At 38.3% G+C, this 13,786-nt stretch overlaps 1 protein-coding gene across 1 annotated transcript in view; it reads left to right on the forward strand.

The window, feature by feature from the left end:
* The first annotated feature begins 4,094 nt into the window (after positions 1-4,094).
* Positions 4,095-13,786, forward strand: part of LOC145399404 (ephrin-A5b-like) — a 273,796-nt gene continuing 264,104 nt past the window's right edge. Inside the window, exon 1 of the mRNA XM_080272023.1 lies at positions 4,095-4,210. Coding sequence (XP_080128149.1) covers positions 4,095-4,210 — 116 coding nt within the window. The remainder of the gene's footprint in view (positions 4,211-13,786) is intronic.

Consider the following 13,786-nt stretch of genomic DNA (forward strand, 5'->3'; position numbering starts at 1 on the left):
TTCCTTCATCGTCTTTTCATCTTTTTTTTTCTTTTTAATTTCTTTCATTTACTTCTATTCCTCCAGTTTGCTTTCTACTTATTTTCTTTCCCTTTTTTCCCCCTTTTCCTTCTTTCCATCTCTCTCTCTCTCTCTCTCTCTCTCTCTCTCTCCCCGTTTCATTCTCTTCCTCTCCATTTTCTCCTTATCCCTGATTTTTTTCTTCGCTTATAATTCCTGTTTTTTATTTATATTACTCTTCCTTCTCTCCTTTCTTAGTTACATTCATGTCTTCTTCGCTCTTCGATTTATCCCTCATTTTATCGCGTTTCTTCGTTTTTTTTCTGTCTCACTTCTCATTTTCTCACTTTCTCATTTTGTCTCACTTTCACACATCTTCCTAGTCATTTCCTCTCACCTCACATTTTCTCACTTTCTCATTCTCTCACTTTCACACATTTTCCTGGTCATTTTCTCTCACCTCACATTTTCTCACTTTCTCATTCTCTCACACATTTTCCTACTCATTTTCTCTCACCTCACATTTTCTCACTCTCTCACTCTCTCACTTTCTCATTCTCCTTTTCCCTCACTCTCTCACTTTCGTTTTCTCGATATTTCACTACGAGTTTCCCCTCAGTATTACATCAATTATTTTTCCTGTTTTCTTACTTTCTTTAATTTTCTTCATTTCCTCACGTCTGTCCTCATTCTCTTTTATACCTTTATCGTAGTCTTCTGTTTATTTTCTCTTCCGTTCTTCTTTGTCTCTCTCTCGCTCTCCTTTCGTCTTTATTTCTCTTTTTTTTTTTTTTGTATTCCTTTTATCATTAAATTTTTTCTCACACTCATCCCTATTTTTATTTCGCATTCCCCCCCCCCTTTTCCGATATTCTTTCCCTCCCTTTTTTCTCATTTTTTTCTTTTTAATTCTCTCTCTCTCTCTCTCTCTCTCTCTCTCTCTCTCTCTCTCTCTCTCCCCCCCCCCTCCCCCCTTCGCATTTCCTATAATTTTCATAGGCTGTATATCCGCCGACTGAGGAAGATCCCCTACACCTTTTCCTAAGCGATTTATTTTTGCTTATGACACCTATACTGTCCTCGTCTGTATTACATAAATCCCTCCAGTGTCACCATACTCTGCATAAATTACGTACAAAAGGATGTTAACCACGGCGATGTCCAAAAAAAAAAAAAATAAATCGCTAAGGAAGATGTGTTTGGGAGCTGAGTAAAATCATCCGGTGTAAGCTAGAATTGATACTATGCCTAAATAAGACAAGGGTATTAATCATCCATAACCAAAAATAAATCGCTAAGGTATAGGTGTTAGGGAGCGGCTGAATAAAATCGTCCGCATGAATAACGAGTAAAGGGATACTAACCAGCCATATCCAAAAATAAGTCGGTAAGGTGTAGGTGTTAGGGAGCAGCTGAATAAAATCGTCCGCATGAATAACGTAAAAAGGGTACTAACCAGCCGTATCCAAAAATAAATCGCTGAGGAAGAGGTGTTTGGGTACCGGTATTAACACACTGAGGCTCCTGTACCCCAGTGCCCGCTAAATAAAATAAATAAATAAATAATAGAATGAATAGGTACAAATAAATCGTCTTATTTTTTTCTTATCAATTTTTCATTTCTTTCTTTTTTTTTGCTTTAATTTTCTCACTTTTCTCTCACTTTGTTTTTCTTCGTCCTCTTTCTTCTTCATTTTCTTTTTCTTATGCTTTCCTTTCTTACTTTCTTTCCCCCCTCTTTGCTCCTTCTGTCTCACTTTCTCACTTTTATCTTTAAAGTTTTTCTTCCTCTTGTATTTCCTTATTCTCTCCTTTCTCATTCTCTTTCCCACCCCTGTTCTTTCTCATTTTCTCACATTTCTCTCACTTTCTTTCTCACATACTTTCTCTCTTTTCACATTTTATTTCCCTCATTGGTCTTTGTCATATTCTCTCCCTCTTCTTTGTTCTTTCTCATTTCTCTCACTTCCTTTCTCTCCTTTCTCATTTTCTTTTCCTCTTCCCTGCTCTTTCTCATTTCCTCATTTCTCACTCTCTTTTTTTCTCTCATTTTTCATTTTTTTCCATTTTCTTATTTCTTACTTTCTCTCAGTTCTCGTTTTCCCCTTCCTCTCTGCTCTCTCTCATTTTCTCACATCTCTCGCTCACTTTCATATCATTTTCTTTCCCTCCTGTTTGCGATCTTTCTCATTTTCTCATGTTTATCTCTCGCTCACTTTCTCTAATTTTTCATTTTCTTTCCCTTTGCTATCTCATTTTCTCATATTCATCTCACCTTCCCTTATTCCGCCTCTTTATTTTCTTTACCTCTCTTTTCTTCGTTCTTTCTCATTCTTTCTCGCCTTTCCTCGTTCTTTCTCGCTTTTTCACATTCTTTCTCGCCTTTCCTCATTCTTTCTCGCCTTTCCTCGTTCTTTCTCGCCTTTCCTCGTTCTTTCTCGCCTTTCCTCATTCTTTCTCGCCTTTCCTCGTTCTTTCTCGCCTTTCCTCGTTCTTTCTCGCCTTTTATCATTCTTTCTCGCCTTTTATCATTCTTTCTCGCCTTTTATCATTCTTTCTCGCCTTTTATCATTCTTTCTCGCTTTTTATCATTCTTTCTCGCTTTTTATCATTCTTTCTCGCCTTTTATCATTCTTTCTCGCCATTCCTCGTCCTTTCTCGCCTTTCCTCGTCCTTCCTCGCCTCTCCTCGTCCTTCCTCGCCTCTCCTCGTCCTTTCTCGCTTTTTCTCACCGTTTCTCGTTTCCTTCGATTCCTCTCCTTCCTTCTTCGTTTCTTGCATGTTTTTATTGCGAATTTTCCTTTTTTTTTGTCAATTTCTTTTTACTTGCCTTTTTTTTTTCTCTCTCTCCTTATTCACGCTTCATTTTCTCCCTCTTTTATCTAGTGTGTCCCTTCATGTGTTTCTTCCTTTGTTTACTATATCATTTCGCTCCTTATTCATTCTTTCATTTGCTCTCTTATTTCACGCTTCATTCTTCATTGTTTTTCCTCTAGTCTGTCCCTTGATGTTTTTTTTTTCTCATTTTTTCTTCATTGACCATATCGTCACTTATTCTTCATTTACTATATCAATTCTTCTTATTCTTCATTTACTCATTTATTTTATTTACCTGTTTAGTTCATACCTTGCATCCTCTTCCATATTTCTTCGTTTATTTCCAATTTTTGCCACTTTCCTCGTTTATCAGCTCTTTTTCTTACGCCTTTCGCTTAATATTTGTATTGTCCTCTTCCTCCCCGTTTATCCTTCCATTTATTTATTTATTTTTTTTATTGTGGAAGGTATGAAGAATTTCCGTAAGGGTAGCCATATGTGTCATCTTGATCTCCGGCTCTCCCTCCATCCCTACTTTTCCTCCCTCGTCTATCTTTTTCTCTCCCTTTTCTCCCCTCCTCAACGCGGGATAGGCAAGGTGTGAAAAGTTACGCTTGACGGGGGAAAGCCAAGAAGAAGGAGAGGAAGAGGAGGTGTGAGAGGGAGGGAGGGAGAGGTAGGAGGGAACAAAAACACTGAGGCTTGAGGAACCAGCCCTCGTGTACCCCGGGGATGGAGGCTCAACTGGCTAGCCCGGTCAAGGGACGACATGCCCAGGCGAGAGGTGGAAGCGAGTCTACGGGTGGGCCCCCAGACTCGCGAGAGGAGCTGTGTAAAGGTTAGTGTCGCATCGGACGTGGGACGGGGAGGGCGTGCCGCTCCGTCTCTCTCCCTCGTACCCCCTCTTCCTTTCTTTTACTTCGTTTTCGCCGTCGTTCTCCCCAACCATGAAGTGATATAAAAGGAAAAGTGTCGGAGAGAGTGCTGTATATTTCTCCGAGGTGCTCCGAGTGTGATGTAGATAGAACATGGGTCCGCACGGTGAAAAAAAGTTGATTGTTAAGCGAAGCCGTCTGAAAATGTGATAGAGAGCGAGAGAGAAGCCGCGAGAGGCGAACTTCATCTTCCCTCCCCCGGTTTGGAAAAAAAAAAGAAAAAAATATCCATATAAAATAGGCTTGTGTCTTCCCAATCATTCCCGCGGGGGATTAGGGTGCCTTGTATTTTTTTTTTATATATCTGTTTGGCGAAGTTAGCGAAATCAAAACCCAAGCGAAATGAGTGCCAAAGTAGTGACGATGTTGGTGGTGGTGTGCTTGGAGATAATTTGCCTTTGTAGGTCCTCCACATGCACCAAGATGCACTACATACACTGGAACACGACCAATCCAATGTAAGTTTAAGTATTTTTGAAGTTACTGGAGCCCTTTTCTTATATTTTTTTTCGAATTTCTTATCGGGTTTGACAGTTGACCCGAGATTTAAAAGTTAGCGTTAGTTTTTTAAAAGTTTTTCTTGAACGTAACTTATCCGGTGTCATTATTATTTTGTTTTCTGGATTATTGATGTGTTTTTAAATCGATTTATTTATTTCCTTTATTTTTTTACTTTGTTTTGATGCCCGTAGAAGTTTCGGTTAACGGAATGTATCGCCGAAGGAATAATTTACTTTTAGGCGTATATATAATTTTTTTGGAGGCTGAATTAGAGGACGTATAACAAATCTGATTCTTATAGAGATTTTTTTTTTTTTTTAATTTGGGGACAGTTACCGAACGGAAGGGCTTGCCGAAAGGGACCTAATTTCCATATAGAAAATTTTTGAACTTCATAGAGGCTTGACTTGCTAACTGATATTATAGATTTGAAAGTTGTTTTGTATTTATTTATTTATTTATTTATTTTATTTGGTAGGAGTGTTGCCGAGCGTAATGGAAGTCGAAGTGTGGTTTGACTTAGAAATATTCAGGTATTGAAGATCAGATTAAGATTATTATTATTATTATTAGTTATTGGTTTTGAGGTTTTGTGCAAGACCGAAGATCGCACTGATTCGTATGTTTATTATTATTATTATTATTATTAGTTATTATTATTATTATTATTATTATTATTATATGCAAGTTTAGAGATATATTTGACGTTTATATTTTAACTAAGGTTGAAAAATTAGGGTTAGATTTTATGTACTATAATTTTAGGATATTTAGTGGATTTTTTTTTCAGAAATTTTGGAATAGATTAGATGTTCGAAATTGCTCCCCCCTCCAATTTATTTATAGTTACTAAAGGCGTCGGACGGAGAGAGAGAGAGAGAGAGAAAGGGGGGAGGAAAGTTGGGAAGAACAGAAATAAATGGAGGAGGAAAGAGGTGCTTCGTAAAATATATATAGTAATAAATATTGTATGGATTTTTTATACCTCATTTATTTCATTTATTTTCGTTTTGTGCAATAAATTAGGATCATTAGAGTTTATTTTATAAAGGACCGTAGCAGAGAATAAATGAGGCTTTATTGATGCTAACCTCAGTGCGAATATTATATTATTATTATTATTATTATTATTGGTACCGTAGTAGAAGTAGTAGTAGTAGTATCATAGCCATTATTATTATTATTATTATTCTTATTGCGAGAGGTATAACTTGATTTTTTAAATACCGTAAGTTATATGGTTTTGCTTGAGCTGTAAGGAGTTAAATGTGGCCCTTTTTATTATTTATATTTTCTTTACTACCGTACTAAAATATATCCTTAATTCAATCCATTATTTAAGATACCTGAGCTGAAGAGAAAAGTCAGTTGGTAGCCTAATTAAAAGTAAAAAAAATAAATAAATCAAAGCCATTGACATTATTTTAAACTTCCAGATGTATGGTTATTTTTAATTTTGGAGAGGAATTTGAGGTTTTGAGTAGATTAAAAAATTTCGAGTTTATGATGCACGGGCACATCTTACTTCGCGTTGGGGTTGTAACTTTTATTTTTCTTTACTTTATCTGTAGCCGGACGCCGTAATCCCATAAAGGGTGGCCGTTTGAGTTCTTTTACGGGAGGGGGCACTAACCCTCCGCCAACCCACTTGTTGACACGTAGGGGACACCTGAGTTGGTTATATGGTTATCACCCAGCGTTGTATGTGGTGTGCAGGCTTACAGGAAACCATTAGGCTTGTCACAATGTGAAGCCACCTGAAAAGGAAAGAAGAGTTATAAAAAGTGTCAGGAAAGATGGGAGAAATATAAATATAACAGATTAATTCATTGTATTTTTCTTGTCGGAGGATTAGCGGAGGGGGAGGCCGAGGATGAGATGGAGGAATGGAGTGGAGAGGTATATGAAAGAGAGGGGTGTGAACTTGGAACAGGGCAGTGAAATGGCGGGGGACAGGGCAACATGGAGGCGATTTGTTTGTGGCCACCCCTTACGGGATTAAGGCGTCTGACAATAGATAGATAGATTAAGCATATGCCTCAGTAAACCCAGCTAAGAATAATAGATTGGCTTCATGTTAGCGTAGAAGATTGGCAATGTTGATAATCCATTGCGACAGGTGCGAAGAGTGTGTGTGTGAGAGAGAGAGAGAGAGGTTAAAACATGAATTCTTTATTTTTCTCATCATTTTGGCTACACAGAACTCTCCTCTTCCTCCTCCTGTATCATCTCTTCTTCCTCCTCCTTTATCATCTCTTCTTCCTCCTCCTCTGTCATCTTTCTCTTCATCTTCCTCCTCTCTCATGTCTCTCGTTCCTCCTTTATCATCTCTCTTCTTCCTCCTCCTTTATTATGTCTCTTCCTCCTCCTTTATTATGTCTCTTCCTCCTCCTTTATTATGTCTCTTCCTCCTCCTTTATCATCTCCTCTTCCTCCTCCTTTATTCTCTCTGTCTTCCTCCTCCTCCTTTATTATGTCGTCTTCCTTTATTGTGTCTCTTCTTCCTCCTTTATTGTCTCGTCTTCCTCCTCCTTTATTATCTCTCCTTAATCATACGTCTCTCCTTCGTCATCTCCTTTATCAATTCTTCGCCATCTTTCCATTATCATTCCTGCTGTATCATCCCTCTCTCCTCTCCGTTATCACTCTCCTCTCCGTTATCGTCCCTCCTCTCTCACTCTCTTCTCCCTTATTATCACTCCTTTATCACTCCCCCTCTCCTTTATCATCCCTTTCTCCTTTATCACTCTCCTTTCCCTTATCATACCGCGCCTTTATCATCCCTTTTTCCTTTATCACTCTCCGTTATCATCCCTCCATCACTTTTTCTCCCTTATCATTCCTCTCTCCTTTATCACTCTCTCTCCGTTATCATCCCTCTCTCCATTATCACTCCTCCTCTCCCATATCACCCCTCCTTTATCACTCTCTTGCTCTCCGTTATCATTCCTTTCTCCTTTATCACTCCGTTATCATCCTTCACTCTCCTCTCCCATATTCTCTCTCTCTCTCTCTCTCTCTCTCTCTCTCTCTCTCTCTCTCTCTCTCTCTCTCTCTCTCGTCCCATATTTGAAAGGGTTTAAGTACTAATTAACTTTTTTCTGTATCTACAAATGAATTTTTTTTTTTCTGCTCATTTAAAAATAATATTACCAATGAAAGATGCCTATTTAACCAACAATGAACGAAGCCTTTTTTTTTTTTTCTTCTTCTTCCCTCAATGTTCTATTCCAGACGATTTCATACAGCGTAGAGGGGGGTGGAAGGGTTTAATGTAGGCTGCACTCAACTCCTTCCCTTCGACAAATCTCCCCGGAGCTGAGTAAAATCGTCTGGTCTCACTGAATAAAATACAAAATGGTCCTCGCGCTGAAGGGGTTGGATTGGGCGGTCAGGATGCGGTCAGTTTAGTGCGGTTACGGTCAAAGTACCCCATTTAACCCTTTCACTGCCACGCCGCCTCACTTTGTTTCAGTCTCTGCTACTCCCAGATCGTTATTTATTTATTTATTTATATTTTTAGGGCAATATTTGGAATAAGGAATAACCATGGCCTTCACTATCCCATCCAGTACGAGGTGACTTTCATAGCTGAAGGAGAAATAATTTGACGTTAACAGCAATGCATCAGTACGTCTTTAGTATACCCATTCACAAATAACACACACACACACACACACACACACACACACACTGTAATAATCGGTATTTAAAGTATATTCATCATGATATGTTGGAGTGGTCTTTTGGAAGGAATTTTTTTTTTTTTTTTTTAAATCCTTTCATTGGAATTAAAAAAAAAGGAAACGTTATTCATTTATAAACGATTTTATTCAGTCGACTAGGCTAAGTTGGCTATTTGTAGTTATGGGGTTTCATTAGTACCCACATTAAGATGTAAAATTTAGAACAAAAAAGCGGATTACCTGCCGTTTAGGCGATTTTCGTAATAATTACCTCCCAAACCTGCTTGAACATACGGTAATAATAATAATAATGATAATAATAATAATAATAATAATACCACCATAATAATAATAATAATAATAATAATAATAATAATAATAATAATGCTTTACATCATCATGCGTACCGCCAGTTGGTTTAGTGTATTGTAAATAAGGTCATTAATTATTTCTTTCTAGGATATTAATTTAAAAAAAAATCCTTTCTTCTCACTTCCTCCCTACGATTTTCTTCAGCTGTAAGAAGGATCTGTCAGAGGTTATAAAGTCTCAGATTTATCTCTACCAGGTTCCGTTACAAAATGTTCCTAATTTCATCTATCCCAGGACGATTTTTTCAGCTCACAACCTCGACGATTTCCCCCAGCATATTAAGGATCCATGAAGGGTTATAAAGTAGCTATCAAATATAACTCCACCAGGTTACGTAATAAAGGTGCCTCATTGTACATTAAGAATAAATTTATCTTATTATGCATCAAAAGTAAAATGAAGAATCTATTGTACATTAAAACAATAATTAGGAAATATCAAGGGTTATAAAGTAGCCATCAGATTTAACTCCTTCACCAAGTTACGTAAAAAAATGCCTCGTACATTTTAAAGAGTAAATTTATCTTCTATCTATCTATTGCCAGACGCCTCAATCCCGTAAGGGGTGGCCACAAACAAATCACCTCCATGTCGCCCTATCCCCCGCCATTTCACGGCCCTGCTTCCAGCTCACCCCTCCCCCCCCCTCAAATACCTCTCCACTCCATCTCATCCTTGGCCTCCCCCTCCTTCTGTACCCCTCCACCTCACTCACATAGGATACACTCTCCTCGTCAGTCTCTCGCTCCATCCTCTCCATATGGCCAAATTTATTGTGCATCAAAAATAAAATGAAAAAAATCAGCCTTATTGTACACTAAAACAATAAATTAAAAACGTACCTTATTGCACCAAAAAAAAAAAAAAAAAACCCTATTCCATGTATCTGGGGACGATTTTTTTTTTTTTTTCAATTTCGGGGAGGGGGGGGGAAGGTGAGATTTATCCCCCCCCCCCCTTTAACAATGTCGGAAACGCGTCACCTGTTCACCCGCAGACCAGGTGTATAATTATTGCTGTTTTATGATTGGGTAATTTTCATGGCGGGTTAGGCAGGGATGTTATTTATTTAAAGTACGATTAGTTATGCTTTCGCTGATCGGGGAATTGCAGTGATAAATACCGAAATAACGCGTAATTGCCTTTTTTTACGACGGTGCATTAAGCACCGGTATGTGTTATTTATTTAGCTAGTTATTTATTCATTGTCATTTAATTATGCTTTTGTTGATCTGGGAGTTGCAGTGATAAATACCGATATGGCGTATAATTAACTTTTTTTTTTATAATTGCGTAATTTTCATGGAGAGTTAGGTACGTCATTTATTTATTTATTTATTCATCCAAAGTGCCATTCATTCAGGCTGTTGTTTATCGGGAAATTGCAGTGATAAATACCGTAATGGAGTATAATTACCCTTTTTATGATTGCGTAATTTACAAGGAGTTGAGTAGGTATGTTATTTATTTAGGTAATTATTCAAAATGCCATTTACCCATGCTATCGTTTATCGGGAAATTGTAGTGATAGATACCGATATGGCGTATAATTACCTTTATGGTTGCGTAATTTTCATAGCGTTATTCAGGTATGTTATTTATTTAGCTAGTTATTTATTTGTCATTTATACTTTCGTTTATCGGGAAGTTGCAGTGATAGATACCGGTATGGCCTATAATTACCTTTTTTTATGGTTGTATATTCGTGGAGTTAACTGGATATGTTATTTACTTTTTAGTACCGTTTAGATATACATTCGTTTATCGGGGAATTACGCTGACAGGTTATGTACTCTGTGTTAGGGGTAGCTTGATATGTACCGATGAATGTTTACGGTAGAATATTACAGTGATGTCATGCTTTGGTTTATCGGGGAAGTAGCTACGCCGATTACTGCCGATGTTTTACGCCGATTACTGCCGATGTTTTACGCCGATTACTGCCGATGTTTTACGCCGATTACTCTGTTGTATATTGTGAGTAATTTGGTGTGTAAATGTCTGTGTATCGTTTTAGTGGCGACCTTTCAATAGCTGATGATTAGCTCGTAGTCTCGTCGGTTAAGGAAGCTCCCTAGCACCGTTTCCGTAGCGATTTATTTTTGGATACAGCTTGATAATATCGCTGTGTGTGTTATGCCGAGTGTGGTGGTTTTAGATATAAATGATACAGAAGGAGACAGCGAAATGTAGTAAGCCCAATAAATCGCTCAGGAAAAGGTGTTAGGGAGCATACGGGCCGATGTCCATTTAAACGTTATATTTGCTACCACTAGGCATTTTAATTCAGCTTACGGTTAATGAAAAGGTCAGAGAAAATTATAATTGGAACTCGCCAAAATTAAATGAAATAGACTGATACTGTATAGGTTTTGGGAGTATTGTGCAGGAGGTGTCATCGTACTGAAGGGATTAATTTTTACAGGCTGAAAGGTTAGCCGTACTGTAGCAAAAAAGTGTGTGTGTGTAAGTCAAACCTTTAAAAAAAACAGCAGGTGAAGAGAACTACTACTGTCACTGTGTGTGTGTGTGTGTGTGTGTGTGTGTGTGTGTGTGTGTGTGTGTGTGTGTAAATCAAACCTTTAAAAAAACAGCAGGTGAAGAGAAGAGCTACTGTCACCGATGTTGGGTTTGTAGAGGTGTGTGCAGTGTGTCCTGATGGGGAGGTCAGAGCTGAACTGGCTTCAAGCAAGGACTGTGAAGGCGGTTCGGTTGATTGGGTGATCGTGTGTGTGTGTGTGTGATGGCAGTAAAGGGTGGTTGGTTTAGTGATTGATTTACCTGTTCGAGCAGATGGACCTACAGTAAGTATTCGTGTATGCTTGTTATTAGATGTCTTTCCGTCTTCCGATATTCGACGCTTGGCAGCTGTCACACGTATATCGGTAAGAGAGAGAGAGAAACTAAGTAAAACAGTACCTTTTCTCAGATATTGAAAAAAGTGTCTGTATTTCTAGTACTAAAAATGGCTCAGAAAACTATTTGTGGAAATGCTTGGCTGAGTAGTTTACGTAGCTTGTTTTTCAGGTGTGTTTCGGGACCGTATGAACATTTTGAGTGGCAGGAAGTAGTGCTGTAATTTGTTAATGGTTTTGTCAAGGTAAATATGTGAGAAAAATTTAGGGAACCCATTATTGTAAAGCTTATTTCTTACACACACACACACACACACACACACACACACACACACACACTATTTGTTACCCCTGAGAGCGATGAACTCTGAAATAATTCGTAGTAGTGAAACAGTGTTCTTTTGGTACAGCTAGTAGTTCAGAATTCTTGGTCCCTGTATCATATTGTATCACACCACAAGGGTAGCGATTATTATTATTATTATTATTATTATTATTATTATTATTATTATTTTTGTGGATGTACTCAATTTCCTTCTGAATCTGAAAATAATCTGAATTAATATGGTAGGGTCGGTTAGAGTTGTTACTAAATTTCGCTTAATATTTATTGGAATGTGTGGTTTGGCCATGTGGAGAGGATGGAGACTAACGAGGAGAGTGTATGTGAGTGGTGTGGACGGGGGAGAGGTAAGGGGAGACCAAGGATGAAATGGAGGGATGGAATGGAGAGGTGTATGAGAGGGGGGTGTGAGCTGAGGGGAGGGCAGTGAAATGGCAGGGGACAGGGCGACATGAAGGTGATTTGTTTGTGGCCACCCCCTAACGGGATTAAGACATCTGGCTATAGAGAGACATACCCGGTAGGTAGATAGAATGAATCGAATTTCGTAAGACCTATAATCCCGTGAACGTTGACTTCTGGTAAACATTGCTAGTGACTTCCGGTAAACATTGCTAGTGACTTCCGGTAAACATTGCTAGTGAAAGTAGTACCGATTGTAGTTACCGTACGTGTCATGTATCCATATCTGCTATATCATTATCAATCTATTTACCTCTTTATAAAAAAAAAAATGGTAGTTTTTATCCTTTTCTGTCCCAGCCGTGAATTCTCTGTTTAATAAGAGAGAGTGATGTGAGCGAAGTCTGAATAAGTTAGTGGTAAAGATACCGTAACGAGATCGCATTAACGATAGGAGGCATTTCTGGACGGTACAGGTTAGAATCGGACTCTCGATGCCCATGGGTTGTTCCTGATGCCTCTTCCTTAGCGATTTATTTTTCAGTATCACACTTTTACGTGCTCCTTTTTAGCAGTATTTATTTTACGCATTACTCTTTATTGTACTCTTTTTAACTTTATTTTTACGCATAACTCTTTAACATGCTCTTTTTAATAATTTTTACAGTTTACTCTAACGCTATTTTTATTAACTTTATTTTACGCTTAACTCTTTAACATGCTCCTTTATTACTATTTATTTTTACACATTACTCTTCATCATGCCCCGCCCCACCCCCTTTCTTTTAAGTGTTACTCTTTATCATGCTCTTTTTTTTTTATATATATATATATTTTGCGTGTTACTGTTTATCATGCTCTTTTCTACTTACTCTTTTTTACTTTATTTTTACGCATTACTCTTTATGATGCGCTCTTTAACAGTAACATTGAAGAGGATGCTGAGGTGTAATGTGCAAGATAAATCGCTAAGGAAGAGGTGTTAGGGAGTGTCCGGCGCCTCTTAGAAGACTCATAATCCAGAGAAGTTATTAGTGACGGAGAGAGAAATTCTAGACTCATGAGCGTCACCGCATTCCGTGCGTAACACCTTTTCTTAAGCGATTTATTTTATTGATTACACATGAGCGTCACAGTAGAAAAAGGTAAAGCTCCGTGGGTTAACATCTTTTCCTACGCGATTTATTTTATTTTATTACACCTGAGCGTCACTGCAGAATACGGTACCTCTCCGTGGGTTAACATCTTTTCCTATGCAATTTATTTTATTACTCCTGAGCGTCACTGATAATACGGTATGGTACAGTCGGCGTCACAAGTACCGTCACATCCCCTAACCTTTTTTCTAAGCGATTTATTTTTTGTTACACCTGAGCGGCAGTGGAGATAAGTACGATACGGTACATCCCAGATTCGGACTCTAGTTGATAGGGTACCGTTCTCTCTCTCAAAGTTACTGTGGGAATGAGTCTCCTTGGTTACTAGTCAAATCCACCGTCCCATCTCTACGCTTGGCCATCAACTGAGGTGAATGGGGTTGGGAATCAGAGGACAGAAGACCCCCGGTGGAGCAGGGATGGAGTGGAGGGGTGTACACTCCCGGACTTGGGTCTGTTTTCACGATAAAGTAAACGAAAATAAGGAAAGTGCGTTTCGGAACGAAAACTTATGTTGAGAATCGTATCACCGAAATTGGAGAATATTGGCCGTGGGCGGTGAATCGATTTTGTCATTTCAGAGAATATTAGTTTATATTTTATATACATATGGTAAACTTTGTGTGTGTGTGTGTGTGTATATATATATATAATAGATCATTTGTCCTATGTTAGATATAAGTTGACGGCAGATCCAGTACCTTTCGCACCTGTAGGA

The sequence above is a fragment of the Coenobita brevimanus genome, chromosome 49, assembly GCF_032717465.1.
Source record: "Coenobita brevimanus isolate Jiangsu-jjx chromosome 49, ASM3271746v2, whole genome shotgun sequence".
NCBI classification, from domain to species: Eukaryota; Metazoa; Arthropoda; class Malacostraca; order Decapoda; family Coenobitidae; genus Coenobita; species Coenobita brevimanus.